The sequence below is a fragment of the Oryctolagus cuniculus genome, chromosome 9 (genome assembly GCF_051225735.1).
Source record: "Oryctolagus cuniculus isolate XC-2025 breed Fujian yellow rabbit chromosome 9, ASM5122573v1, whole genome shotgun sequence".
NCBI lineage: Eukaryota > Metazoa > Chordata > Mammalia > Lagomorpha > Leporidae > Oryctolagus > Oryctolagus cuniculus.
Window position 1 is genome coordinate 70,279,459 of NC_142875.1, and position 27,768 is coordinate 70,307,226.

Consider the following 27,768-nt stretch of genomic DNA (forward strand, 5'->3'; position numbering starts at 1 on the left):
CTAAGATAACAATCAGGATTATGAGCCATTTATTGATTGCTTGCTCATGATTGTTATTAACTACATGTTTGACTAGAATGTACTGATAAACTGAATCCTTTAAATTATATTTTATACTTTTTTCCTTTGGATTAGATATTTACCAAAACACATAAGACTTGAACTTCTGGAGGGCTCACAATTTTTTGTTAAAAAAACAAAACAAAAACTTACATGACTGACCACTTGACTCATACGTCTTCATTTATCAGACATTTATTGAGCTGCTACTGTGAGCCAGGCATTTCTGGCATACATGGGACACAGCCATGAGTAACATCCTTGTGCTTACGTTCTAATGAAGAAAGGCAGGTGAATTCGGTTCTTAGGGCTACTGCTACCAATGACCACAAACTGGGTGATTTAAAACAATGGAAATATTGTTCTGGAGACCAAATGTCCAAAGAGTTCTTGAGGGAAGAAGTTCAAAATCAAGGTGTTCCCAGAAGGGCTCTCCCTCTGGAGAGTGCAGAGGAGAAGCTGCTTTTTGGCCTCTTCGGCTTCCGGTAGCTGTCAGCATTCCTTGCCTGTGGGCACACATTCCAACCTCCATGTCGTGGGTACGCTGTTGCCTCCTCTTCTGCCTGTGTTGTCTCCCTTTGCCCCTCTTATAAGGACACTTGTGACAGCAAGTGTCTATCCAGATCATACCCAGTTTCATCACATCATCCTCATCATAATCACATCTGTTTCCATCTGAGTAATAGTCTCTCCACCCCCGACAGACACACACATACATACAGCAGTGTTCACAGGTTTCCTTGATTAGGACGCGAACATGCCTTTGGAGGCCACCATCTAACCTCTCTGTACAATATGCAGTAAGTACACAAACAGGTGGAGATTACTACCAGAGCCATGAGTAAACAAAGCAGGGAGAAGTGACAAGAGTGACATGGATACTGCTTTCACTAAAGGGGCTAGACAGGGCCTCTGTAAGACTTACTTGAAGTAGATGAAGGAAAAGTCCTGCAGGCAGGGATAAGAGCAAGTGCAAAGACTCTAGAGCTAGTTGTATTTGAAGAGGAGAGAGCAGAGAAGAGAGCAGCGTCGTCAGACCTGTGGGGTGGGGCTGGCATTTAATGCAGCTGTTAAGATGACACTAAGGACACCCACATCCCCTTTCAGTGTTCCTGGATTCAAGTCCTGGCTCTGCTTTGGATTCCAGCTTCCTGCTAATGTGAACCCTGGGAGGAAGCGAGTGATGGCTCAAATACTTGGGTCCCTGCCACCCATGTGGGAGACCTGAATTGAATTCCTAGTTCCAGGCTTTGGCCTGGCCAAATCCCTGCAGTTGATTTGGGGAGTGAACCAGCTGATAGAAGATCTCTGTCTCTGTCATGCTGCCTTTCAAATAAAAATAAATAAATATTAGTGGACACAGGTCAAAGAGGCGGATTTTGGATTTTATTTTGAGTATAAAGGAAGTCATTGATAGGTTTGGAGCAGAGGAGTAATTGATCTGACTTCCATTACTGTGGCTGCTGTGTGAGAACAGATAATAGGGAGAGGGCAGTGAGGTGTGTAGTACAGCCGTTTAGAGAAAGACTACAATATTCCAGGCAGGAGATACTAGTCCTAGAAAAGGGGTGGTAGCTTTGGAAGTAGTGAGAAGTAATTTGGTTTGATACACATTTTGAAGGTTGAGCCAACCGGATTTTCAGATTGAGTGAATATATGGGAGGACTTCAAAAAAAATGTAGAAACATGAAACTTAAAAATAAGCTTATTTTGGTGTAAAGAAATGGAAACTCATGCATAATTTTCTACAAAATTCATTTTCCATGCTCTTTGTAAAGATCCCCGCACAGGTATGAAGAAGAGAGGAATTAGGGAGGATGCTAATGTTATTTTTGACTATGTGAGTTGAAGATCAAGTGTAACAGTCAACAGAGATTTGGAAGATGAGGGACAGCAGGTTTGGGGAATCAAGATTCTATTTTTGAATTGGAAATGCTCTTTGGATGATCAAGTGGAGATGTTCTTTAGTCAGGAGAAACTCAGGAGTCTGGTGTTTATGGTGAAAGATGTCTATCTGGATGTCACTGGTGAATTGCTGGTTTTGAAGTCTCCAAGGAGTAAGTATAATTAGAGAAGAGGACCCAAACTGAGCCCCCGAGCTCTTCAGCATTTAGAAATTAGGAGATGGGGAGGAAGCAGGACAGAGGTCTATGAAGGGAGCCAGCGAAGCAAAACCATCAAAGTCTGCTCCCATGGAAACCAAAATAGCACATAACAAAGTGACTGGAGGAAGGAGTGAGCCACTGTGTCAGAAGCTGCTGACAGATCAAGGAAGACGAGGACTGAGAATTTGCCATTTAACTTATCACTAGGGCAGTTAGTAAAGGTCTTGACAAGAGCGACTCTGATGGTGTTGTGACCACAAAATCCATTTAGAGGGAGTTCAAAAGGGAATTGGGGGAAAAAAGGAATTGTAGGTACCTAATTTGGGCAATTATTGCAGGGAGCTTTGCTGTTAAAAGGGAGTAAAGAAATAGAACAGTACCTAGAGGAAGTTCTTCAAAGATCGGAGCTAGTATGACATAATGCCGTCCTGACAGAGTGATCCTACTGAGAGGCAGAAATTGACAACACAGGCAAGGAGGTGAGTGCAGAAGGAAGTCAGTGAGAGAGGATGGAGTCCAGTGCCTAAGCACCCAAGCAGCCCCGGGGAGGAGCAGGACGGGCCCCCCTTCCGACAGAAGGGAACTCACAGTGCGGGAGAGAGAGGCAGAGTTGGGGCATCTGCTAATGGGATGACGGCCATGAGCTTCTAAGGGCTTTCATTTTCCTGGTGCAATCAGAAGCAAAATGGTCAGCACAGGAGAAGGGTGGTAAAAAGTGCCATTTCAGAGGGAATGGAAAAGCCTTCAGGGAGTGGTATCTTATTTTTTTTAAATATTAGATTTTCGAAGGACAACTTGTATTTTCCATTTTTTTAGCACATCTCAATGTTTAAAAAAAGATGCATCTATTTATTTTGAAAGGCAGTGTCGCTCCCCGTCTTCGTGGAGGAACGACACAGGACCTTGCGCTGTTCTTTTGTCTGCTCAGCCCTCCCCGGGTTTGCTGCTGGTTCTTCCCGGGTTGGCTACCGACCCTTCCACCTCCGTGGAAGGGCGGTTCCCCCTGCCACATTCCCCACTTCCGCGGGGGAGCGGCACACCGCCGGCCGGCTCTCTCGGGGGCTGCACAGGTGTTCCTTCAGATGTTCCTCTTAGATCTTCCTCGTGCATGTTGTCTCTCTCCTCCTTTATAGTCCTCTTCCGCCAATCCCAACTCGGCTGCCCACACGCCGAGTACGCTGCTCTCCTCCAATCAGGAGCAGGATCAGCTCCTGGAGGTCATCACTCAAGTTGGCAAGAGGCAGCTGCGTAGAAGCTGTTTTCTCCTCTCCCAGCGCCATATTGTGGGAGAGCAGATGCATAGAATAAGTCTTAATTCCAGTAACTTAGTCTAGTCCGAGTTGCTCCCAGTTGCTCCCCACAAGGCAGATTTACAGAGACTGGGCAGGGCGAGGGCGGGGGGCGGATCTCCCATCTACTGGCTCACTCCCCAAATGGCTACAATTGCTGGGGCAGGGCTGGGCTGAAAGCAGGAGCCAAGAACTCCATCTGGGTCTCCCACATGGGTGGCAGAGGCCTGAGCACTTGGACCATCCTCTGCTGCTTTCCCAGGTACATTAGCAGAGAGCTGGATAAGAAATGGAGCAGCCGGGACTCAAACTGGTGCTCATATGGGATGCTGGCAGGGCAGGTGGCAGCCTAAATGCACTGTGCCACAGTGCTGACCTAATCGTACATCTCAATTTAGACAAGCCGCATTTCAAGTATTGAGTAGCTAAATGTGCCCACTGGCTACATCCTGGACAGACGGGTTGGGGAAATAAAGGCCGCTGGAGAGCACTGAGGGCTCTTGGAGACTGGGGCCATAGAGTGTGATTGGCACAGCTGGGTGGGTGCTCTTCCCCAGCCATGCTCAGAACTCACGTGCGTTTGGGATATAGCCAGAGGGTTGGCCTGAAAATAGAGGTTTTTTGTTTTGGTTTTTTTTTTTTTTTTTGACAGGCAGATTGGTCAGTGAGAGAGACAGAGACAGAGAGAAAGGTCTTCCTTTGCCGTTGGTTCACCCTCCAATGGCCGCCGCGGCCAGCACACCGTGCTGATCCGAAGGCAGGAGCCAGGTGCTTCTCCTGGTCTCCTATGGGGTGCAGGTGCCATCCTCCACTGCACTCCCGGGCCGCAGCAGAGAGCTGGCCTGGAAGAGGGGCAACCGGGACAGAATCCGGCGCCCCGACCGGAACTAGAACCCGGTGTGTCGGCGCCGCAAGGCGGAGGATTAGCCTAGTGAGCCGCGGTGCCGGCCGAAAATAGAGTTTTACAGGCAGCATTCAAGCAATGAGGAAAAGGTGAAGGGACGATTGGTGACCTTAAAAATCAAAAGATGGTAAAGATTAACCACAGGATACAATCCACAGAATTTAGAATAGGATAAGAGAGGCATAAAATGTGGTGGGAGCAATGGAAATCCCTGTAGGGTCAGAGACTTTTTCGAATCAGTACCTGCTATGAAACACACAGAGAGGTTTGGAATAATTCTGACTCTCACTCAGCAATCTGATCACGATAGCAATAGCCGTGCTATTAAGATGGTGTACAATAGAGGCAGAGAAGGAGCACAGAATGTGTTCCACGCAAGTCAGGAAGAGAAAGTGTTCACCTGCAGCGAGGGTGGCTCAGGTTCATGGGGGAGGTGGCAGGTAAATCGACCTTGAAATCAGTTAATCAGTCAATGGGAAACATGGGACAAAGCGAGGAAAGGCCACACACACAGATAGAAAAGCACAAATGTTCTGTATTCCTTGGGGTAAGAGCCCAAAAAATCTTAATATTCACAGACAGAACTAGCAGTTACAATCCGGTGGGTAACCTATAAATAATGAGAGGGGATATTTTCCCTGGGGGCAGAGAGACCTCTTCACAAAATAAACTCATTCCCCTCAGAATACAGTGTTTCCAGCAGTGGGATTCTTTTCTGGCATAACTTACCTTATACACACACACACACACACACACATACAGAGAGAGAGAGAGAGAGAGAGAGAGAGAGAGAGAGACGCACTGTTAGCGTTCCTGCAGAATTCAGTCTCCTATCCACAATTCTCTTCTGTGGAAATGATCAGTTACATCTACAGAGAAGCGATATATTTACTTTTCATTTTCTAACGCTGAAAGAAAACCTCTGTTGCCAAATAGGATGAGAATAGATGGGATTAAAAATACTTTGATTATTATCAAAAATTTTTAAAACAGTAGATGCACTTTCACTACACAGACCCACTTTACTATTCTTTGAGAAAATAATCTACACATACATACAGTCATCTTTTTTATCTAAATTCGATGCTATCTCTGTTAAAATTTTAAGAGAAAATCAGCATTTCACTTTCCTTTGGTTCCTAGCACAGTCATCACTGAACAATGGAAAATTCAGTTTTTTCCGCCAAGTAAGTGCAGAGAGTTGTTGCAAAGAAAAAAAAATCACCCTTTCTTTTCCCATTTCTGAATGTTTAGAGAAACCTGCCAGTATATCCACGTCCTCCTTTAGTTCACAAGAATTTCCTACTTTAATAGGAATATTAAAAACAGTCAGAAGATACAGATGTTTCCACATGAGACTTTAATAACACTGTACTTTGTATTTACATATCATATATCCTTGGTACTTCATAGCTCATTATCATGTTAAATTTACAAGTCATTTCATGAAAGCACAAGGTTTGGAAGCCACTCTTCCTGCCCAACAGTAAGTTATTAATGCCAGGACTGGAACTCCTAATTACTGACACATGTGGTCCTACAGCTAAAGACTGCTCCCATAACATAAAACGAAGTACTCAGTAAGTAGAACATCTCAGTGGTCAAATATCCCATTCATTCAAGATAAGTTTAAGAACCATGCAGCTTTAATCATATAAATAACCATATTAAACCTTATAGGTCTATGTTAATATGAATATAGAGTAAGGTGTCATTTGATCAAAACTAACAGTATGAATTAATCAATACAAGTATGTCCATATATAATCCAGAGTGGAATAGATTTCAGAAAGTCAGAAAATAGGTCAACATACTTAAAAATGTGACCTACTGCTTTACAAAATGTCCACTCACATGCTGTCGTTCTGAAGACTAGACCAGCAGCGTGTCTGACTGCTACCTGTGCTATCAAGTCTCCTGGTTGGTAATACAAACATCCATTGTCTACTGACTCAGTTAGGAAGGCAAGGTATCCAGTCCTCTTAACAGTGCTAACTGTGGTTTTCATGCCGAAGTCTTTACCACTCACACGTCTGGGAGATTCTGCAAGATCTGTCTCAAGGATGCACAGGCCACCATGTGGGCATCCGAAGGAAGATTGGCAAGGGACTGGATCAGCTTCTTGACTATGGTCTTCAAGCACTGGTGGGCAGCATTCAAGTCTCTGTCAAACTGCTGTCCTTCGATTTGTAGAGCCAGATGACTGCAGATGTTTCTAAACTCAACACTGTCCTGAAACAAACAGCAAACACAAACAAGAAACTAGAGGTGACGGAGGTATTTGTTGTGTTTTGCTTATCCAGCTTCCATTCCCTTCTCTGCCAGTAACAGCACCCACCTACTCCGATTTTGCCCTAGGAGGGCTACCCTCTTCCATTCTCCTGTGTGGTTTGAACACCCACAATTGCAGAGACCAGACCTGCCAGAGGGTATCATCCCACAGCCTCGTGGAATGGTCAGGAGTGGCAGGTGACCCGAGTCAGGTCACTAAGCCATACTGCCGGGACCTCTGCTTAACTGGGACTTTTGGAAAACAGATTTGCACCACAAGGAGAGCATCTAAATGAGAACAAACCCAACACAGATCAAAGTAGAACAAAGAGATGAAAAGAAACAACTCTAATTACATTTTTCTTGAGCGTGTGGACCTAGCTGTGCTTGAATAATAAACCTTGAGACTTTTTGGTTCTATCAGTCAATAAATATCCCCTTTTTACTTCAGTCAGTTGGAGCTGAGTTTCTGTTACCTGTTCCTGAAAGAGGCATGACAAATACACAAATAGCCTCTGTTCCAATTATTCTGTGCTCACTGTGCTTAAGATTCTAATACAGAATTTATGATTGAATGAACATGGTCTCAAGAAATTCCCAACGTAAATTTAGAGGACAGTTCCAAGATAGTTTAAAAGAATGAAGTATGTCAGTAGATTTATAATCTCCAAATATTTCATATTCTCAAATCCACTGCATTTAAATGGCATACTGAAATTATTCTACATTAGAAAAAATGTTGCGTATTGGGTCTCTTTTAAATACTTCCCTTGAACTCATGGGTTTGGAAACAGGGCACACTTAGTTTCCCCAAAACCCTGTTGCTACTGAATTCCTAGATTTCTGAATAAAACAGAACAAACATCCTTTCTGAGTCTGCAAGAAGGAAGGACAAAATCCCCCAAAGGCATCACTAAAGGAGAAACAGATCGTTGTAGCGGCCTACCGACATCACCAGGAAAAGAAAGTCTTTCCCGAGCTGGGTCTGGAGCGGAGGGCAGTGTCTCATGGACAATGTGTGACTGTGGATCTGCATCACGCAGTACTTGAAGTTTGGAGCTGCCCTCTACGCTACAGTCATGCTCTGGGAACACCTACACTAGGAAATTAACTTAAGAATTTGAAGTGGGCTAAAGTATCCATGGACACATGGCCAAAGTGAACAAAACTCCATTCCAGAAGAACATAGCCACAGCCCATAGGCCACAGTTCTATTCCCATAAGCCTTTGTTGAAGATAAACTCAAAATACAAAATTTAAAATACAATCCACCGTGATAAAAAATACATGCAATAAGGGATGGGATTAAATTCCAAGAATTTCAGATTGAGACTGTGAAATATGTTTAAAAGTATTACAGATACAAAATAAGGAATCAAAAAAATAGTCTTTAAAAGGAACCAAATATCACTTACTTCTAGAAGTGGTGACTATCATTGAATTAAAAACTTACAGCACAGCTGTTAAATATATCTAAGTAACGATTAGTTACCAGGATGATAAAATTACCCAGAATATTAAAAAAAATTAAATATATGAGAAATATGGGTGAGAGGTTAAACAACACAGATGACAGAATGAGGAAGTTCAGTAAATGCATTTCCCAGAGAAATGACAGAGAGGCAATGTCCACCAAGGACAAAAGAGGAAAACTGTCCAGAGATGATCCAAAACATGAATCCTTATATTCGGGAAGAAAAATGAGCTCTCATCAGAATAAGTTAATTTAGATCTAAATCTAAACTCACTGAGCAAAATTACTCTGAAGAGCAACTACAGGAAAAGATAAATGAGTTTCAAGGGATGACAAGAGAGATTGCTAACTTCTCACCACAGCAGATGAAAAGAGAAGAGAATGGAGAAATATTCTCAAATAACCGTCTACGTAGAATGATTTTAACCATACTAGGCAATCATTTATAACCCAGGGCAAAATAAATATACTGTCACTTAAAAGGACAGGATATTTGCACTAATGGACTCTCACTGTTAGATCTTTCTAAAGATGTAATTTAGGAAGAAAATTTAACTCAAGGAATGAGAGACAAGCGACAGTGAGTAAGCTTAAAAACGGGTGTACATCTAAAAAAACAGTGTTTAGAACAGAAAGTATGACAACTAATGGGTTTACAGCAGTAAGAAGCTTCCAAAATGCTGCACAGCAACAAAACGTAGGATGGAGTGATGTTCTGGACACCTGATCAATCAAAAGAAAGGTGGTAAACCTGACAAATTTCTGACTTAATTGTGTGTGTGAAAAATGTAAGAGTTATCAGTAAAAGTAGAGAAATAATACATAAAACTTTAAAACAAGCTGGGGAAAAATGTGTTAAAATTTTATGTTTAATAAGAGTGGGAATAAGAGAGGGAAGAGATGTTTAATTTGGGACATGCTCAAGCTGACTTGCCCCAAATGGTAGAGTTAGACACATACCAGGGGATTCCAATTCAATCCCATCAAGGTGGCATGTACCAATGCCATCTCACTATTCCAAGTGATCAATTTCAGTTCACAATTGATCATAATGAAAGGACTAAGAGTCAAAGGGAGCACATAAACAAGTCTAGTACCTGCTAACACTAACCGATAGAATAAATAAAGGGGAGAGTGATCCAACATGGGAAGTGAGATACTCAGCAGACTCATAGAATGGCAGATGTCCTAAATAGCACTCTGGCCTCAGAATCAGCCCTAAAGGCATTCGGATCTGGCTGAAAAGCCCATGAGAGTATTTCAGGCATGGAAAGCCAAGACACTCTGGCAAAAGATCTCTGTGAGTGAGATCCCAGTGGAAAGAACAGGTCTTCAAAGAAGGAGGTACCTTTCTCTGAAGGGAGGAGAGAACCTCCACTTTGACTATGACCTTGTCTAAACAAGATAGGAGTCGGAGAACTCAGAGGGCTTCCATAGCCTTGGAAACTCATGACTGGAGCATAGGGAGATTACTGATGCCATAGACAGGAGTGTCAATTGGTAAAGTCAACAACAGGAGTCACTGTGCACTTACTCCTCATGTAGGATCTCTGTCCTTAATGTGCTATGCATTGAGATTTAATGCTATAACGAGTACTCAAACAATATATTTCACTTTGTGTTTCTATGGGGGTGCAAACTGTTGAAATCTTTACTTAATGTATACTAAACTGATCCTCTGTAAAAAAAAAAAAAAAGAAAAAGAAATTATCAACTCCCAACTTGACTCTCACTGGGATTAAACATGACAATAGGTCTGATCTGATTTCATCATCATTTAAAAAAAATCATCTATTATTTTTCACTTTATGTTTCTGTGTGGGAGCAAACTGTTGAAATCCTTACTTAATGTATACTAAGCTGATCTTCTGTATATTAAGATAATCGAAAATGAATCTTGATGTGAATGGAAGGGGAGAGGGAGTGGGAAAGGGGAAGGTTGTGGGTGGGAGGGACGGTATTGGAGGGAAGCCACTGTAATCCATAAGCCGTACTTTGGAAATTTATATTCATTAAATAAAAGTTAAAAAAAAAATTTTTATGTTTATAGTTATGGAAGGTGAACATGGAGAAGTAAAGGTACAATATAAAGCAAAATAAAGAGAAAGCCCCAAATAAGATAGACAGTAGAAGTGAATCAAAATATGTCAGAAAACACAATAAATGTAAACTGATAAACTCATCTTTTGAAAGATAGTGGTGTACGGTGCTGCGGCTTACTTGGCTAATCCTCCACCTGCAGCACTGGCACCCCGGGGTTCTAGTCCCGGTTGGGGTGCCAGATTCCGTCCCGGTTGCCCCTCTTCCAGTCCAGCTCTCTGCTGCGGCCCGGGAGTGCAGTGGAGGATGGCCCAAGTGCTTGGGCCCTGCACCCGCATGGGAGACCAGGAGGAAGCACCTGGCTCCTGGCTTCGGATCAGCATAGTGCGCTGGCCATGGCGGCCATTTTGGGGGTGAACCAACGGAAGGAAGACCTTTCTCTCAGACCTTTCTCTCTGTCTCTCTCTGTCACTGTCTAACTCTGCCTGTAAAAAAAAAAAAAAAAAAAAAAAAAAAAAAAAAAAAAGATAGTGATTACCAGACTGGATTTTTAAAATCTATCCTTATGCTGTTTATAAATAACAAATCTAAAGCTAAAACCACAGGAATATTAAAAGTAAATATCTACTAAGATATATATCAAGCAAAGAGAAGCCAAAGCAAATCTGGAAAAATCATTATTAGAAAATAACCTACACTCAGCCGGCGCCGTGGCTCAATAGGCTAATCCTCCACCTTTTGGCGCCGGCACACCGGGTTCTAGTCCCGGTCGGGGCGCCGGATTCTGTCCCGGTTGCCCCTCTTCCAGGCCAGCTCTCTGCTATGGCCAGGGAGTGCAGTGGAGGATGGCCCAGGTGCTTGGGCCCTGCACCCCATGGGAGACCAGGAAAAAGCACCTGGATCCTGGCTCCTGCCATCGGATCAGCGCGGTGCGCCGGCTGCAGCGGCGGCCATTGGAGGGTGAACCAACGGCAAAAGGAAGACCTTTCTCTCTGTCTCTCTCTCTCACTGTCCACTCTGCCTGTCAAAAAAAAAAAAAAGAAAAGAAAAGAAAAGAAAATAACCTACACTGCATAAAAAGAATGAGCACCCAAAATATATAATAATATACTTGTGTGTGCCTAATATGATAGCCGTAATATACACTGAATCCACAAACATAATGACTGGTTTTACCCAGATTTCTCTCAAAATGATGGATCAAACAACAAAACAATCAGCCTCAACAGAAAAGACTGAAAAACACGAATCACAAGCTTTCCAGTGTGAATAAGCAAATGTACATTATTCTCAGACACACATGGAATATTTATGAAAGCTGGCTTTAGTATAACATCATAAAGCAAATCTCAGCAAAGGTCAGAAAATCTGCATCACATAAATCACCAAGCAAGTCAATGAGAAATTAGTAACATAGCCGACCTTATCAAAATGTGCATGATGTAAAACTCAAAACACCCATTTCTAAGTAATCCATGAGACAATTTTGAAGTATTTTATACAGAACAATTCTGGACATCTTGCTTCACGGATCTGTGAGATGTAGACACGTGCATAGACCTAAAATGCTTGTCTAAGTAAAGGAAAATCACTGAAAATCCATGCACTAAGAATTCAACTCAATAGCTGAGGAAAAGTGAAACAGATAATCCAAAGGGAAGAACCACAGCTGAATTGAATTTGATGAACAGTGGCATTTTCGTCTTAATTTTGCGTAGAAGGAGAAGCCATTCTTCCTGCAAAGAGAAATCCTGTCTCTTGGGTGGGAGGGACTTGGGTTTTAGGACAAATGCTTATGAGAAAACATCCCCCAAGAAACAACACAAATACCCAGTTATTTCGGTTCAGCCAACAAGGGCAGCGGAGAGACCATGCGAGCAAGGATAGAGCGATAAACATGCCACAGGCCCTATTTCCAGGCATGATAGCCTAGAAATATATTAGTACCTGTTTTTCTTTCTCTTTGAAGCTTTCAAGTTCCCTCGCCTTGTGTGTTGCTCATTTCTGCTCAGTAGGTGCCCAGGGGCTAGTTAGATCATCTGTCCCGTAGTTCATGGAGTACTCTGTGTTGCTGAACCATATTGCTTAGGAAAGGGAAAATAAGGGGGGAAAAAATCACTCTAGACTATTTGCCCAAGATCCACATCAAGGGAAATTGTCCACTTGCTTTATGGAAGTCATTCGACTCTGAGTACAAAGTGGAAGGATCAAAGAAAACATGCAAAAGGAAATCCAAGCTAGAAGGAGCCCCTGAAACGCGTGCTGACGTGCGTGTCCATTAGCCAGTCTGCACAGGCATTCGTCACCCAACGAAGATTAAAACGCCTTTAAAAATAATAGTTGTGGCCTAAAATCTGAAGTCAATTTCACATTTACTGTAAAGAATCAAAGAAGGCATCGTTTGGGGAAATTACACATACAATAAAATTCAACTGTTGGGCTGCACTGGTCCCTGAGGTCCTGGGCAAACTTCAGATCTCTGGCGAGCTTTGCAAAGCCTCTTTATTTTACTATTCCAGTACAGTATTTCCTTTTAATCCTTTCTCAAATATATTAACAGTCAAAGAAAACAAATTAATAGGAATAGGCTTTCCATGGGACTCTTAAGCCAGGGGAGGGAAAACTAAAACAGGTGATTGCTTCTCTCCCTTTCTAAAAGGCTTGAAGGCCAGCTCTGAACCCAATAATTATTGCTCCAACCAAACCTCTGCTGATTCTGCTGCAGATGGTGGGGGTCACCAGTCACAGCGTTAAGGCTAACAGCGTAGGGGACAGCTCGCGGCTTTCAGTATAAACTCACATGATCAATATTAGCAATGATTTCACTTGTGGTGCTTTCCATTCAATGACAGCGTATATCCTCCCAGAGGCTTTCATTTTGCAAGTCCCAGATGCTCTTAGAAATGACGTAATATCCCACATAGTGCCTTGAGCACTTCGCCAGAATTAGAACTATATGGCTGAGCAATCTAAAAGCAAGTGTTGGAGCTTATAGACCTTGTGTAATTTCAGACTCTGGGTAAAAAAATGCATTGTTTGCTAGAGTGGCCCAATTGATGGCTAGCAGTTGTTTCCAAGTGAGTTGAGGGATGGGCCTTTGGCATAGCAAGGTTAAGGCACTGCTAGGGATGCCCAAAACCATACCAGAGTGCCAGCTCCCGTCTTGAGTTCTGCTGCCTGGTAGGGCAGACTCTCAGAGGCAGCAGTGATGGCTCAAGTCCTAGGGTTGCTACCACCTATAGACAGGACTGTCTCTTCTAGTCTCAGCCTGGCCCAGCCCAAGCTGTTGCATGCATTCGGGGAATGAGCCAGCAGATAGAGGATCTGTCTCTCTCTGCTCTTCACAAAAATAAAAACTTAATAAATAGAAAGTTCTTTATAATTGAGTTAAGATGCTCCCTCTTGACTCAACTAAAGGACAATGGCCTTGACCTGTTGAACTCATCCAACGAATGACTCAAGGTTTATTTCACACATGTATCAAGCCTCCACTGCTTAACTAACAACACTGGGTAAAAGACAACAAAGCATTCAGCTGATCTCTAAAGCGCTTATAACCTAGTAGGGGAATGAAACACATACAGCATGCACCTGGTTGCCCACTGAGCTAGCAGAGCTATGGAAAAGCACAGAAATCCAATCGTATGGAGGAGCAGACACTTGGAGATTCATAACCCAAGCACACAAAATTGGTTTTGATGTGTCAATCATTTCTAGCATGTGCCAGATATTGTCTGAATGTACTAAGGGAACCCATGTGCTCAAGAGAAAAAGAGACAGTTCCAGTTTTTAGAACATTTCTTTCTAATCTTTAACTGAAATCTACCTTGTGAAAGGCAGAATAACAGCCCCCTAAAGATGTCTACATCCTAATTCCCAGAACCAGTGAGTATGTTACCCTACAAGGCAAAAGGGACTTTTGCAGGTGTTAGGAAAGGTAGCCATCCAAACAGCCACAAAATCCCTAGGGATGCAGGCAGCACTCAGTCCTTCAAGAACTATGCAGTAGGCCGGCGCCACGGCTCACTAGGCTAATCCTCCGCCTTGCGGCGCCGGCACACCGGGTTCTAGTCCCAGTTGGGGTGCCGGATTCTGTCCCGGTTGCCCCTCTTCCAGTCCAGCTCTCTGCTGTGGCCCGGGAGTGCAGTGGAGGATGGCCCAAGTGCTTGGGCCCTGCACCTGCAAGGGAGACCAGGAGGAAGCACCTGGCTCCTGCCATCCGATCAGCACTGTGCGCCGGCCGTAGTGGCCACTTGGGGAGGTGAACCAATGGAAAAAGGAAGACTTTTCTCTCTGTCTCTCTCTCTCTCACTAACTCTGCCTGTCAAAAAAAAAAAAAAAAAAAAAAAAAAAAAAAAAAAAGAGGTATGCAGTTGCCATCAGAGATCGGGTTCTGCCCCCTTTGATGAGTCATCGTTGGAGGAGCCACATTGTCTGTGTGACACTCAGTTTGCTCGTCTGTAAAATGGAAGCAATATGGCTGTCACATGGAGGGGGTGTAAAGGCTAAATTAGCTCATGGATATGGAAGCTCTGTGCATCTGTAAAGCACTCCCTCAGTTTTAGGTTATGGAGCAAGTTCTAGGCAGCAAGAAGGAAGAGGAGACAAGAAAAAGAGTCCTCTGTAGAAACTCAAAGTCCCACTAATGAGATACAATCTATTTGAGACTGCTTAGTACAGGAGTCACACACAGTGCAAAAACAAAAAAAGATCGAGGCCATCAGTGTGCCCCTAACAACCTTCGCACTAAGAAGGGGAGCCTGGATGAGACATTGGAGAGGTGGTAGGGGAGGGACGGTCTAACAGGACAGGTGATGCCAAGGAGAGCAATGTTTGACTCACAGGGGAAAAGGATTGCCCTTGTGATGAGAATTAGAATGAAAACCAGAAGCAGAAGCCTGCAGTCAAGAAAAGGGCTGGGGACCTGGACTGCAGGAGATGGGATCCAGACTGAGAAGAACAGGATCTTGGGTTGCAGACCTGGTGTAAGAGAGTGTGGAAAGCCTCCAATGCCAGACTAAAGTCCCTGAAGCCTGCCAATCACAGGGGTCACGTGGCAAAGTGTCGTTTTCAGAACGCTGCTCTGGCCAACAAGCCTGAGCACCCGCCAGGAGTCTGAGCGCAAGCAGCACCCCTGACACGCCTGGTCTCGTGAAGCGCATACAGCAGCAATCCAGAAGACAGTCAAAGCACGTGACCTGGGGACAGTCCGCAACATCCTTAGGTCACACAGCCATGGAGCGGCAGAGGTGGACTTAATCTCTCTCTTCCAGAACGCAAATATTCACAAAGATCTGCCCCAACTCAGAAACTGGGCAGCTACTGCCGTGAATCACAGAGCAGAGCTTGCCATCCAGTGTGAGAGCCAGGGCGGGAGGCAGGCGTTACGAGGCTGTGGATGCCCAGGGAGGGTGAGCAGGGCCTCCATGGACCCAGGCGGGAGAAGCACTAAGCTATTTTGAGGATGGAACAAAGTTGTCTACAAGTGAATCGGTTAGTGGTTCTTCCTTGGCTATCTTCATTGTTTTTCTTAAGGTTCACTGAGTGTTAGGAGCGTTACAAAGCTCAAGTTGGGAATGACTGCATCCAAACTGAACACTGGCCTGTTGGCCCAACCCTGTTCCCTACAGCAGAACGGAGAGGGCTGGGTTATTTGAAAGATATTCAAAGCACGGAACCTTGTGTGCCCTGAATGAGGCGGCCCTCTAGCTAATCAGAGACCTCCCAATTAGAGCCCTTCCTCCCTCCGCTCTCTCCTCTCTGATCGGGGTGAGGGGATTCTCCAGAAAAACCTGTGCTCTGTGTCTACTAGGAGTGCACATGGCTAGAATCCCTGAACAACTGACAAGGCACCCGCACAGCCCAAAAAAAGGAAAGCAAAGTTCAACCTCTTTCTAGCTTCTTACTGAAAATAAGCACTTCCATCAGCACTGAAGGCTTGAAAACAGAATCTGGCAACAGGAGTCAGTTTCAAAAGCTGTTTTCTGAAGCCAACAGCAAGTCAGAAATATGATCCGACCTGACTTTATCTAAAGTGGAGATAACGATGAAACTATCCATAAGGGTTTTGGTTTGCATTTTTTCCCTACCCTATCACTTTCAAAATCACTTGTAGATACACATATACTATCAGCAGGTCATATGTCGCTCCCCCTCTTCGTGGAGGAACGACACAGGACCCTGCGCTGTTCTTTCATCTGCTCGGCCCTCCCCGGGTTTGCTGCTGGTTCTTCCCGGGTTGGCTACTATCCCTTCCACCTCCGTGGAAGGGCAGTTCCCCCTGGCCGCATTCCCCACTTCCGCAGGGGAGCGGCACACCGCCGGCCGGTTCTCTCGGGGGCTGCACGGGTTCCCTTAGATGTTCCCCATAGATGTTCCTGGTGCATGCCGTCTCTCTCCTCCTTTATAGTCCTCCTCCGCCAATCCTAACTCGGCTGCCCACACGCCGAGTACGCTGCTCTCCTCCAATCAGGAGCAAGTCCTACAGTTTATTAGTTGAACTGGAGGCAGCTGTGCGGAAGCTGTTTACTTCTCTCCCAGCGCCATATTGTGGGAGAGCAGATGCATAGAATAAGTCCTAATTCGAGTAACTTAGTCTAGTCCGGATTGCTCCCCACAGATCCCCCTTTCTTTTTATTTTTTAGCGTTGATACGCGCCTGTCTTCGGTGTCCCGCGGCACACACTCTGCTCTACTTGCTAGAGTTGCCACAGGCTCTTACAAGTCCTATCAGGCAAACCGAATCCGGGTCCTCTCTTCGCCATGTTGTGAGGAGGTTTTTAGGCGCTGATGCGTGCCTGTGTTCGGTGCCCTGCAGCGCATGCTCTGCTCTGCCTGCAGGGGCTTACAAAACCTATCAGGCAAACCGAATCCAAGCCTTCTCATTGCCTTATTGTGGGGGAGACTTATTAGTGTTGGTTCGTGCCTATCTTCGGTGACCTGCAGCTCATACTCTGGTCGAGCTTTGCTGGCGCTTACCGCCTTAAATCAGGCAGACCGAATCCAAGCCTCCTAATTGTTGCATTGTGGGGAAGCTTTACTGATGTTAATTCGTGCCTGTCTTCGGTGACCTGCGGCTAGCCGCCCAGGTGCTCATCGCCTCACTAATCGGGCAGACCGAATCCAAGCCTTCTAATTGGCATGTTGAGGGGAGGCCTTATTTTTCTCTATTTCTCTATCTCCGGGCATTCCTACCTCTCCCATTTCACTTCTATCTTCCAGCATTCCCATTTCTCTTTTACTTCACTTCCAAACTTCTGTTTCTCTTATCCCCGCAGCTTCCCGGCACCTCGCCGCTTCAGCCCGCGCGCCTCTCTCATCTGCGCAGCTTCCCGGCTTTGCGCGGCTCGGCTTCGCGCGCTCCGCGGTCTCCACGCTTAACCCTTTCGCGTCTGAACCACGGCCTACGCCAGCGTTCCCTATCTATTCACGCCCCGTGCTCTCTCTGCACGCGGCGGCTTCCGCGAGTAACACAGCATAGCTTGCGTCTCCACCACTAGCATTCAATCCAAGTTCCCCGGGCTAGCCTGGCGAATTCAACCCAGCGTACGTCTCCGCCCCACGATTTGGCTTCCCGTCCTTTGCTCCCCGGGCTAATCAGACGGATCCCAATCTGGCTTACGTCTCAGCTTCTTGTTTCAACTTTTCGCCCCCTATTCCCGGGCTAACTTGAGAATCCCAAAGTGGCTTCCGTTTCCGCCTTGGCCTGCCCCCCGCGGCTTCAATTTCCCTAACACTTTTCTCTACCCGGTATGTTTCCCCAAACTTTCCTCCAACGATACTCCTCCCTCATTTCTCCTGGCCTCTCCCCACAGTCCGCGACCGAGTCTGTTTGTTCTAGCTTTCACTTTCGCTTTCGACCTTAGAGATTTCTCCCAGCTTCCCCCCGTAGTCCGTATCCGAGTCTATGCCTAGGCTTTCAATAGCTTCTTCCGGCACCTCTTTCGTCCGGCTTTTCCCTAGGCTGTTTGCTAGTCTCTCTCTCCGATATTTTCCCAATTCTTCCCGTTTCTTCCCGTTTCTTCCCTCCTAAGTTTTCTATCCGCCCTAGGTTTCCTATCCGAGTCACGGCACCATTATGTCGCTCCCCCTCTTCGTGGAGGAACGACACAGGACCCTGCGCTGTTCTTTCATCTGCTCGGCCCTCCCCGGGTTTGCTGCTGGTTCTTCCCGGGTTGGCTACTATCCCTTCCACCTCCGTGGAAGGGCAGTTCCCCCTGGCCGCATTCCCCACTTCCGCAGGGGAGCGGCACACCGCCGGCCGGTTCTCTCGGGGGCTGCACGGGTTCCCTTAGATGTTCCCCATAGATGTTCCTGGTGCATGCCGTCTCTCTCCTCCTTTATAGTCCTCCTCCGCCAATCCTAACTCGGCTGCCCACACGCCGAGTACGCTGCTCTCCTCCAATCAGGAGCAAGTCCTACAGTTTATTAGTTGAACTGGAGGCAGCTGTGCGGAAGCTGTTTACTTCTCTCCCAGCGCCATATTGTGGGAGAGCAGATGCATAGAATAAGTCCTAATTCGAGTAACTTAGTCTAGTCCGGATTGCTCCCCACAGTCATACTTGTTTGAAATACGTTAAAATAAGTTGGCTCTTTTCAAAGCAGTCACATCGAGAGAGACAGAGAGCGAGTGAGCAAGCGAGTGAGCGAGAGTGCCTTAATAAACTTCTGCCTGGCCAGCTCAGCGCTGGGTTGCATGAAGGAACAAGAATCCCTTCCCCAGCCCCATTAGGCGCCTCCACACCGGATATGTACATAAACGGAGATGATGCAGCTCTGTTTTAGCAGGATGTCATGAGAAAGATATTTCTGTGAGCTAGACATTGTCCCAGCTTGATCTGGCTCATCAGCACCTGGCTTTGAGCTACAGTCGACAGGGTGCAGGGCAGTCACCAGGTACCCAAACCCAGTCTCAAATCGATAGGTAACTATGTGTTAATAAAACACCCAATGAAGGACCACAGTGTTTGCCAGTCACCATAAAAAGTCTCTCATCCACAGGAACACAGGAAATGAAACATTTTTACTTGTGGTGCACCCAGTGTAAACGCTCACCCAGAACTGCAGCTCCTTAAGCATTTGCTTGGGGTGTGGCACCGCGTGCAGGTGGAAAGGTCAGTGAAAAGCACTTTGGTGATGGAGATGAGTCTATCACTCGATTCAGGGGTGCACAAGGCAAACCCATAAAACCGTAAAATAAAACAGTGCAATGCTGCCACACCGAGATGTCAAACCTGAGTGGTTTTGTGTTAGGGTCTTGCTGTGATCTCTTTCCCACAATTTACATTTCAGAGAGCTTTTGTGGGCTGCTTCTCAGGTCACTTGTATCGCTAACGAATTACAAAGCCATTAAGTTAGGGATTTGTAGAGCAGTGGGGAAGGGATAGGCACTCTGAGATTAGTCACTGGGTCTTTTTTTTTTTTCCAAACATAAAAGCACAATTCTGTCCCAAATAGAGAACAACTCCCGCCACGGCTATTGACAGTAAGACGGTGAACATTTTTTATTAGTATGTAAACAGTTTCTGAAGACACAATGCCCACATTTTGCAGACACTGACTCTTCTCGCTAGGGTGAATGGGGAAGAGCACTCAGCCTCAGTGCCTTCCTCTGGACAAGCCAGTCGTCACACTTGCAGTTTGCATGTAGCATTGGCAAGGACCGGGAAGCCAAAGCCCACAGTTTTATGACTGCTGCTCTTGCTCTGTAGAATGAGAAAAGCAGCAAGGACTACAGAACGTGACCAAATAATTGGTAGCAGAATGAGCTCATGGAAACGGGTAGGCTCCCAGGCACGTTTAATCTGCAATGGCAAGGACGCTCTTCTGCCTTTTAAAGTAGCTTCAGCCAGGGTCTCCGTGAAGCTGCTTCAGAATAGAAGTCTTGGAAACTGTGCCTGCATTTAGTCTCAGAGCAAGACAGACAAAACTCAATCAGAGTAACTTCCTAACTGGTTCTCATGGGAACTGGTGGTCACTTTAAGGAGTTTTTTAAAAATCTTAAAACTGGCTTCCTTCGATGTCCCGCATGCTGCCTATGGCAAATGCTTAATGCGCTCTTGCTAATAATACTGGTTTGTTCATGATCGCAATGATGGGCCTTTTTGTCACCAGGGAAGGAGGCACAGAGATTCCCCCCACATCCCAACCCCTCACCCCGCCCTGCCAGATTCCTATGTTGAAACCCCACCCTCTAAAGCAGAGGTGAGGTGCGTAATGTCTGTCCTGCCAAGGCAACCACAGGTGGGGCTCAAAATTCGGTAAGTCTGTGGCAGCCTCATGTTGAGATTGATGGTTTTGTAAGGTCCACAAATGTTATAAACACCCAAAGGGCCCTTGGCAGACAGAGGGTTCCCCGCCACTGCTCTGATCTGAATCTCCTGAGGACCATGGCTTTTAGGGAGGTAAGTAGGGTGAAATGTGGTCCTAAGGGTGCAGCTTTTCATCGCCGGAGGCAGCTAAGCTCATAAAGAGTTTTCTGGGGCTCACAATGTTGAGACAGAAAGTCCAAACAGCACAGTGCACGCTCTGGAAAAGGCCCCCGTGGTCGAAGGCAAGAGTGCGCGCACAGGAAGGTTCACGGGGTGAGCAGGAAGCAGAGTGGGGGGCCCAGCTTTGCTCCTTTTATAACAACCCTCTTGGGGAGAAGGCAAGGCTTGCATGAGAAATACCTTACTCCCTTTCGAGAACACGCTCCCGACACACTAAGGACCTCCCACTCAACCCCACCTGTGAAAGTTCTCAACTTCCCAGCCCGGCTACCCTGAGAACCAAATTGTCAACACGCAGACCTGCCCTTGGGAACCACAGCAGACCCTAACTTAATAGCACTGGTGTTCTTTTAAAGAGACAGCAGAGCGCTCACACGCACTCGCTCCCCCCCCCCCACCCCTGCATGCACAGTACACTTAGAGAACAAGTTACCACCCTTAGTCCATCAACATAAGACCTTAGGGACCAAGTCCCCAGAACATGAGCCTTTGAGGACACCCAAAACATTATCCAAACCAAAACAACACCCTAGCAGCAGCAGCGTGAGTGAGATAAACTCATCTCTTCTTAGCTGCCGTCTGGAGCAAAGTCCTCACTTCCTCGAGCCTCAATTTCCACCCGCAGTGTTCGCCTGGCTCGTTAACTCCACCTTCTGCATCGCACTGAACAAGACTCAGGACTGTTAGGCATTTTGCACCCACCATGAAGATGCCCACTCCATGGCTTGTTGTGTGTCCGTGATAATTTCTGAGTGTTGAAAGGAATATTAAATATCGGTTTTTTTAACTTAAGAGTAAAATACTACCAAAAAAAAAAGCCTGTTAAAGTGCTGAGGGGCGCTCTGTCTGCACGCCCGGAGATTTCGTTTCCTTCCCCTCCCCTTGGGTGGCTTGGTCAGGGCATTCATCGGGAGTCACACAGCTCAGTCACACCACCTATCAGGCGTGTAGGTTTTCTCCACCCATCAGGTGTGTGTGGAGGTTTTCTGGAAGTCTCTTTGAATCATCCTAACTCTGTTTCTGTCAACAGTACCAGAGAAGTAAAAAAGAGTCCATGCATCAGACTCATTAATATCAAGAATGAAACCCACAAGAATCATAGCTAATAAAAGTTCATGAAGTATTAATAGTGACAATAGCAATTGCAATGATAATAGTTCAAATGTATGGCAGTGTATGATGGGGAGCCACTAAGCCTTTATATAAATTATCTCAATAACCTTTGGGTAAGATATCACTGTACCCACTTTAGAGATGAGGAGACTGAGGCACAAGAAGACTGAAAAATTTGCTCAAGGGCCTACAGCAGGAATTGGCAGAATAGGTTGGAAAAGCTCCATGAGACTTGCCCACTGTGCTATGCAGTGCTATCTATACAGTAGGATCCCTAGAGCTAGTCATCTGGGCCATAGGCTTCAAGTCATTGGGACTCCCTCCTACCTTCTGTGGCAAGTAACATCACCAAAGAGACTTAAAAGTTGGAGAGGTTTCCACAGGCTTCTAAGTGATACACAAGTGTTATTTGCATTAGCAGAATTCCTCGTGAAACCATTCTGTTGTATTAAACCAGTCCGTATGTTCCTAATTTAGAAATACAGAAAGCAGGGGCCAGCGCTGTGGTGTAGTGAGCAGGTAAAACCACTGCCTGCAGTGCCAGCATCCCATTTGGGCGCCAGTTCAAGTCCCGGCTGCTCCACTTCCGATCCAGCTGTCTGCCACGGTCTGGGAAAGCAATGGAAGATGGCCCATGTGCTTGGGCCTCTGTGCCTGCATGGGAGACCTGGAAGAAGCTCTAGGCTCCTGGCTTCAGATCGGCACAGCTCGGGCTGTTTCGGCCATTTGGGAAATGAACCAGTGGATGGAAGACCTCTCTCTCTCTCTCTCTCTCTCTCTCTCTCTCTGCCTCTGCCTCTCTGTAACTCTGCCTTTCAAATAAAATAAATAAATCTTAAAAAAAATACAGAAAGCACTCTTCCGAATCATTCAAATGAACAGTAGCATTAACGTAGCCAACGTAACCAGCCACGTGGAAAGACAGAATGCTATGCTGTCTGTCTCCTCCAGTCTAGGTACTGTATAATCATAAACCTGTAAACCAAATGAATACATTACCTCTTCTCCCAAGACCAAACCAAGCAACCTTCCAAGATTCTGGCGAGGGGGCAAAACTGGCCCCTGCCTCTCTCCCTGCTGAAAGCGCTGGCTGTTCTCAGGGGCTCTAACACTCACTGTTCCCCTGCAGGTGAAGAACTCCAAGAGCTAAATACCCGGCAGCTCCCTTCCTGTCACCAGCATGCTGGATATTTGGAGAAAGCGGCAGCAACACTCGGAGAAGTCTGCAGAAGTCGCTGTGATGAAGAAGGTAAGGACCTGTGACTCCGAGGAGTGGGTAAGTGAGGGAAGCTTTGAGAGTGCTTGAGGCCTGGGCAGAATGGGCAGAGATGAGACAGGAGAAAATATTAGACAGAATTGATGGAAAAGGTTTGGGGGCAATGAAAAGATTTGCCTCGGTGCCTAAGAGATACAATTTATACTGAGAGTCGGGGACAGGAGGACAACCCCATTCATTTGAGACCAGAATGAAGATGAGTGGGAAGGTGTTTTCATTAAAGAGGATATCTGTGTCTCATGACCTCAATTTTCCCGAAAAAGGAGCAAGAGGGTTGAGCTCTGGATAATGAAGACTTAGTGATGGAAAGTGTCTAGGATCCAAAGTCAGTTCAGGCCAAAAGGCGGACTAAGTCGCGGCACAGGCTGCCATGAGCCAAATTGGCAGGATTTGTGGGGGGTGCCTCCAGAGCAGAGGCCACCAGGTTTACTACACAGCCACTGAACTGCGCCAGGCCCTCAGACAATTGTCTTATGACCTCACTCTCTAACTGAAACCGCGCCTTCTCCCACTTGTCTGAGTTTCTGGGATTTGTCTGCCTGCACGCTAGGGCCCCTGTGCAATGTACAGGCCTTTCCCCATCTGGCCCCACTTACGACCCCAGCATCGTTTTTTTTCCCTTCCGCCATATTGAATAACTGCAGGTCACACCCTCCCCCTGCTGCTGCCCGAGGGCCCAGAGCTTTGCGATGCTCCTGGCCTTGGATCTCACACAGTTCCCCTGAAAAGAGCAGACACCTTCCAGGATCACTCAGTGTCTCCTTTCACCTGTGAATGTTCCTAACCTCACATAGTGCTTCCTGTTTCACCAACTCCAAGACACACTTTTTATAACATTTACAAAAATCCCAGACGTTAGGATGAAACTTACAATCAATGGTGTATCATACTTCAATTGACAGGATTTTAAAATTTCTTGGTGGTATCAAAGGTTTCAACAACAAAGAGATGTTTCTTTGGGAGGTGCTTCTCACATTGGTGAAATGTAGCTTCATTTTTTAGCTTGTAAGTGTGGAAGGGCTTCTCATCTGGAGGTGAACTTGGGTCTCTGTCCCATCCCCATGCCTATATAGCAAAGTGTGGAGTACCAGTGGGCCAGGGAGGGAGTAGTGCAGTTAGCACCTGCTGGGCAGAGGCTAAGGATGCAGGAAACATCCTACAATGCATAGGAACACCCCAAATGTGTTCAAATCTGTACAAATGTGTACAGAGCGGAGACCGAGAAACCCTGGTATAGTGCACCAGTAGGTATTTGGGTGCGTTTGATTTTAAGCACATCTTTTGCAGTGCATGGTGCAACTTAATCTGCAGCAGCTTTCCCAGACTTTGTAGCGCAAGAATAACAACTCTTGGGAAATGCTCTAAGCCGTCCTGGCCCCTCCCCACTTCCTTCTGCTAGACTCCCAGGGGAATGCACAAAGCAGTGCTCCCAGCCAGAAGGTCTCAAAGAGATTTGTGACCTTAAATGAATTACCCTGAGTGAGCTAATGGCAGGGCCAGCGTTGCAAAGGAGAAGCACCCCTCCCCCCATTTTCACCATTCCCCTCAGTCTACCAGGCAGCTGCTGGCTTCCCTTGCTAACTTGGGGAATGTGGTTAGGCACTAAGAGGAAACCGTGCCCTACACCTGGGCGCTGGGTGACTTAGCAGGAGTTTAGTTTAGTATTCACGCTTCAACACCTAGGACCCACCCGGCTCTCACCCCGCTTAGATGAGAATTTCGGCTGCCTCTGTAAGACCCCGAGCTCTGCGGGGAAATGGATTTATGCAATAATAACTGTGATTCATGAGCATGAAGGAACTTCAGATATACGGGTCAGGGTTCATCACAGAAGGGCAGAGGGGCCTCAAGAGGGGTACTGAGGGCTCTGAAGGGAGGGCTATTCATTTGGAAGGCGGCTGGGGGCGCTTCCTCCCTCCCCAGAAGCTGCACCTGAGCCACGGCTTTTCTGCCCTTTGGCAGGAGTAGGACCTGATTTATGGAGGGCGGAAGCTAGCCCCGGGCAGGTTTTGCCAAGGCCTCCCCCAGGCTCGCTTTCAGGCGGGCCTCAGGTAGGTCTAGAGCTCCCCGCCAGCCAGCATATCCCCGGCCCCAGCGCACCCCCACCCACCCACCCCGGGGCGGAATCCCGGTGCGCAGCTTGGCTGGGGTCGCACAGCCCCGCCAGGTGTTGCAAGGAGGACTGGACTCACCTTCAGGTGGATGGGGAAGGACCGCTCCTGCTGGAGTGGCCCCAGCAGCGTCTGCTCCACACTAACCAGCTCGGAGGTCGAGTCCACCACACGGGCCAGCGCGCTGCGCATCGCCATCCGCGCCAGGGTGCAGGGCCCGCGGTCCCGGGGGAGGGGCAGCAGCTCAGCGCCCCCCTCCACCTCCACCTCCGGGGAGCTCGCCCGCGCCCCGGCCCCCACGGCCCCGCCCTCCATCCCCAGCTCCGGCCCCAGCTGGGCCCTCAGCGGGCCTGAGCGGCGGACAGGAGCGGCCAACACGTGGTCCGGGTCGCGTGAGCCCCCCGGGGCGCCCGGCCCGTCCCCCCAGCCCCATTCCTGCTGCAGCAGCTGCAGGGTCTGCAGAGCCACCATTTGGTGACTAATGGAGGCCACTAAGGGCGCGGGGCTGGCCATTGCTTCCACCAGCGGCTCCGCGCGCTCCGCGTGCAGGTGGAGCGGCAGCGAGGGAGGCGGGGGCGTTTGGGGTCGCCAGGGTCACATTTCCTAACCCGCGGATCCTGGGCCCCGGCTTCTCTCCGCGTGTGTGGCCGGCACCGCCCCCGGCCCGCAGTCCCTGACCCGCGCTGGCCCCTGCATTCGCTTCGACTCCGAATCCGCTTGTTCTGACCCAAGGCTGCTTGATGCGCTGCTCCGTGTGCACCTGAAAATCAGCCAAGTGCTGAGCGGTGTTTCTTTCTCCTCTCCAGGGCTTTGATGGGAAAACGTGCTGCTTTGTGCAGATGCGTCTATCAGAGATACCCCGCCCCCATCTCCTTTGAAGGATGCCTGCCAATGACCACTTACGCCAGAGGGTGGGGGTGTGAAGGACTCACCCAGGAGCTTGGGCAAGAGCTGAGAGCCTTAGCAAAATTCACAAAAGGAACCACGTGCCTGCCTCCCCTCCCTACCCTTCCCAACCCAAGAGGGATTTTCTGGAACTTCTTGAAATAGCCTTTAGGGCTTCCTGGCCCCCACCCCAGCCTAAGAAGGTGGACCTGTGTGTCTCCAAGTTTTGCCCTTCCAGGTCTGGCTCCCTGTGCACAAGTGCAGGGACAGTGGGGCCGCTGCAGTAGCACCGCAGAGCCTCAGTCGTGGCCTGCCCCTGCAGCCCACAGCTGGCACTGCCCAGATGCTGGGCCTAGATGGTTTTGTGTGACATTCCCAAAGGAGTTGGGCAAAGTTGATGCTAAATCCTTTTATGAGCCATGAACCCCGGGACAGCTGTACAAATAGTTGCTGTTTTTAATTAAAACTAACGAGGCTACTTCCTTGACTTGGGAAGAAGAACTGGCAATTTTATGTGTTGGCAGATTGGAAACCATTGGTTTGTGAGCACACTTGAGAAAAACGAAGACATTTGACAGGCGTTGTTGGAGGGCCGGCCCAGGGAAGCCTCCGTCCAGTTCTATGCTCTTCCTGCAAGGAGAGCTACTTGGATAACCTTTGGGTCCAGCATGGCAGTGCAGGGGCTCAGGCCCATGGCAAAGGAGTAGCTCTGGCACACTGGGGCACAATTTTTCACAGAGTGAGATTTGGAAGTGTCCCCGAGGGAAAAAGTCCCCCCCCCCCCCGCCACCGCCAGTGTGTCTCTGTACAGAAACGTGATGGTAAAAGATAGCAGGAGAAACGTGGGTCCTTGAAGGTTTCTTTCATTTGCGATAGTCTGACCCCATGTAATCCTCCCAGCTCTCCAGCAAAGCTTCCCTCGCCTTCCCAGTGTTTTCTTCGCCTATTAAAACAAATCTGAATGCCAAGGTAAAGAAAAAGCCGTTCTTAAACAAAAACCAGTATGTTCACACTAATTACTGCTAACTAGAAATGCATGTCTGTGCATTGACAGAGAGGAAATTACTTTAGAGGGCGGTAAATAGCTTAATGTTGGTTAGGTTCTCTTGCCATGAAGTTACTTAAGTTCATAATGAAAAAATACAGAAATTCTTCTTTATTATTATTTTTTTAATCCCCGAATGTTGACATGCATTAGATTCAGCAGTGACTAACTGGGAATAGCAAATGCTAACCCCTGATTTTCCCAGAGCATGTCAAGTCTCCAGGGCTGCTCCTCTTTCCAGATGCACGGGAACCCGTTACAGGGCCTAACCCTTCCACTATCGAATGGCCGACTGCAGAACTTTCCTGACACACAATATTCCAGCCAGCAGCAGGCTCGCAATCACAGCCTGACTGGAGGCCCCACTGCTCTGTGCACCAGGCTGACTCCAGGAACCATGAGACCGACTGAACTCGAGGAGCTACAAGAGAAGGCAGTCAGAAAACCATGGAGTCTGAGGGATGTTACATGTTGTGTAGGTAGGGGCTGGGTCTTTCTGGAAACCTTAGGAAGTACTGGTTCATCCAGCACCCAGGGCTTTGTCACATTCCCCTTTGCTGTAAAAGTGAAATGGTTCTTGCCCTAAAGCTGGAGTAATGAGATCATAACTAAAGCACATTTTCTTTAGGTTATTGAGATGTTAAGTAACAGAGCAGATCAGCCTATGGTCTAAACCACCTCCAAGGCTATATGCACCAGGCTACCG

The 27,768-nt window shown here is 47.2% G+C and overlaps 1 protein-coding gene across 3 annotated transcripts; it reads right to left on the reverse strand.

Moving 5' to 3' along the window:
- Nucleotides 1-239: 239 nt before the first annotated feature.
- Nucleotides 240-26,012, reverse strand: DLEU7 (deleted in lymphocytic leukemia 7). Of its 3 annotated transcripts, XR_011378655.2 has the most exons (3): nucleotides 25,214-26,012; nucleotides 12,091-12,227; nucleotides 240-6,590 (listed from the first exon to the last, which is right to left on the reverse strand). XR_011378655.2 is itself a non-coding variant. In XM_002720736.6 (2 exons), exons 1-2 carry the CDS (start codon nucleotides 25,643-25,645, stop codon nucleotides 6,384-6,386), a joined length of 639 nt encoding a protein of 212 aa, XP_002720782.3. In that variant the 5' UTR covers nucleotides 25,646-25,978; the 3' UTR covers nucleotides 5,702-6,383. The 3 variants fall into 3 exon arrangements, 2 of the variants coding, with proteins under 2 accessions (XP_002720782.3, XP_089160320.1); XM_002720736.6 differs by lacking the exon at nucleotides 12,091-12,227 and having other exon boundaries at nucleotides 5,702-6,590; nucleotides 25,214-25,978; XM_089304194.1 differs by lacking the exon at nucleotides 12,091-12,227 and having other exon boundaries at nucleotides 6,462-6,585; nucleotides 25,214-26,010.
- Nucleotides 26,013-27,768: the final 1,756 nt, after the last annotated feature.

Excerpts from the sequence above, each read along its gene's own strand:
- DLEU7 (XM_002720736.6), bottom strand. The coding sequence starts at position 25,645 with ATGGCCAGCCCCGCGCCCTTAGTGGCCTCCATTAGTCACCAAATGGTG. Across the intron at positions 6,591-25,213 it reads CCTTCCCCATCCACCTGAAG|GACAGTGTTGAGTTTAGAAA; the intron begins GTGAGTCCAGTC and ends TGTTTGTTTCAG.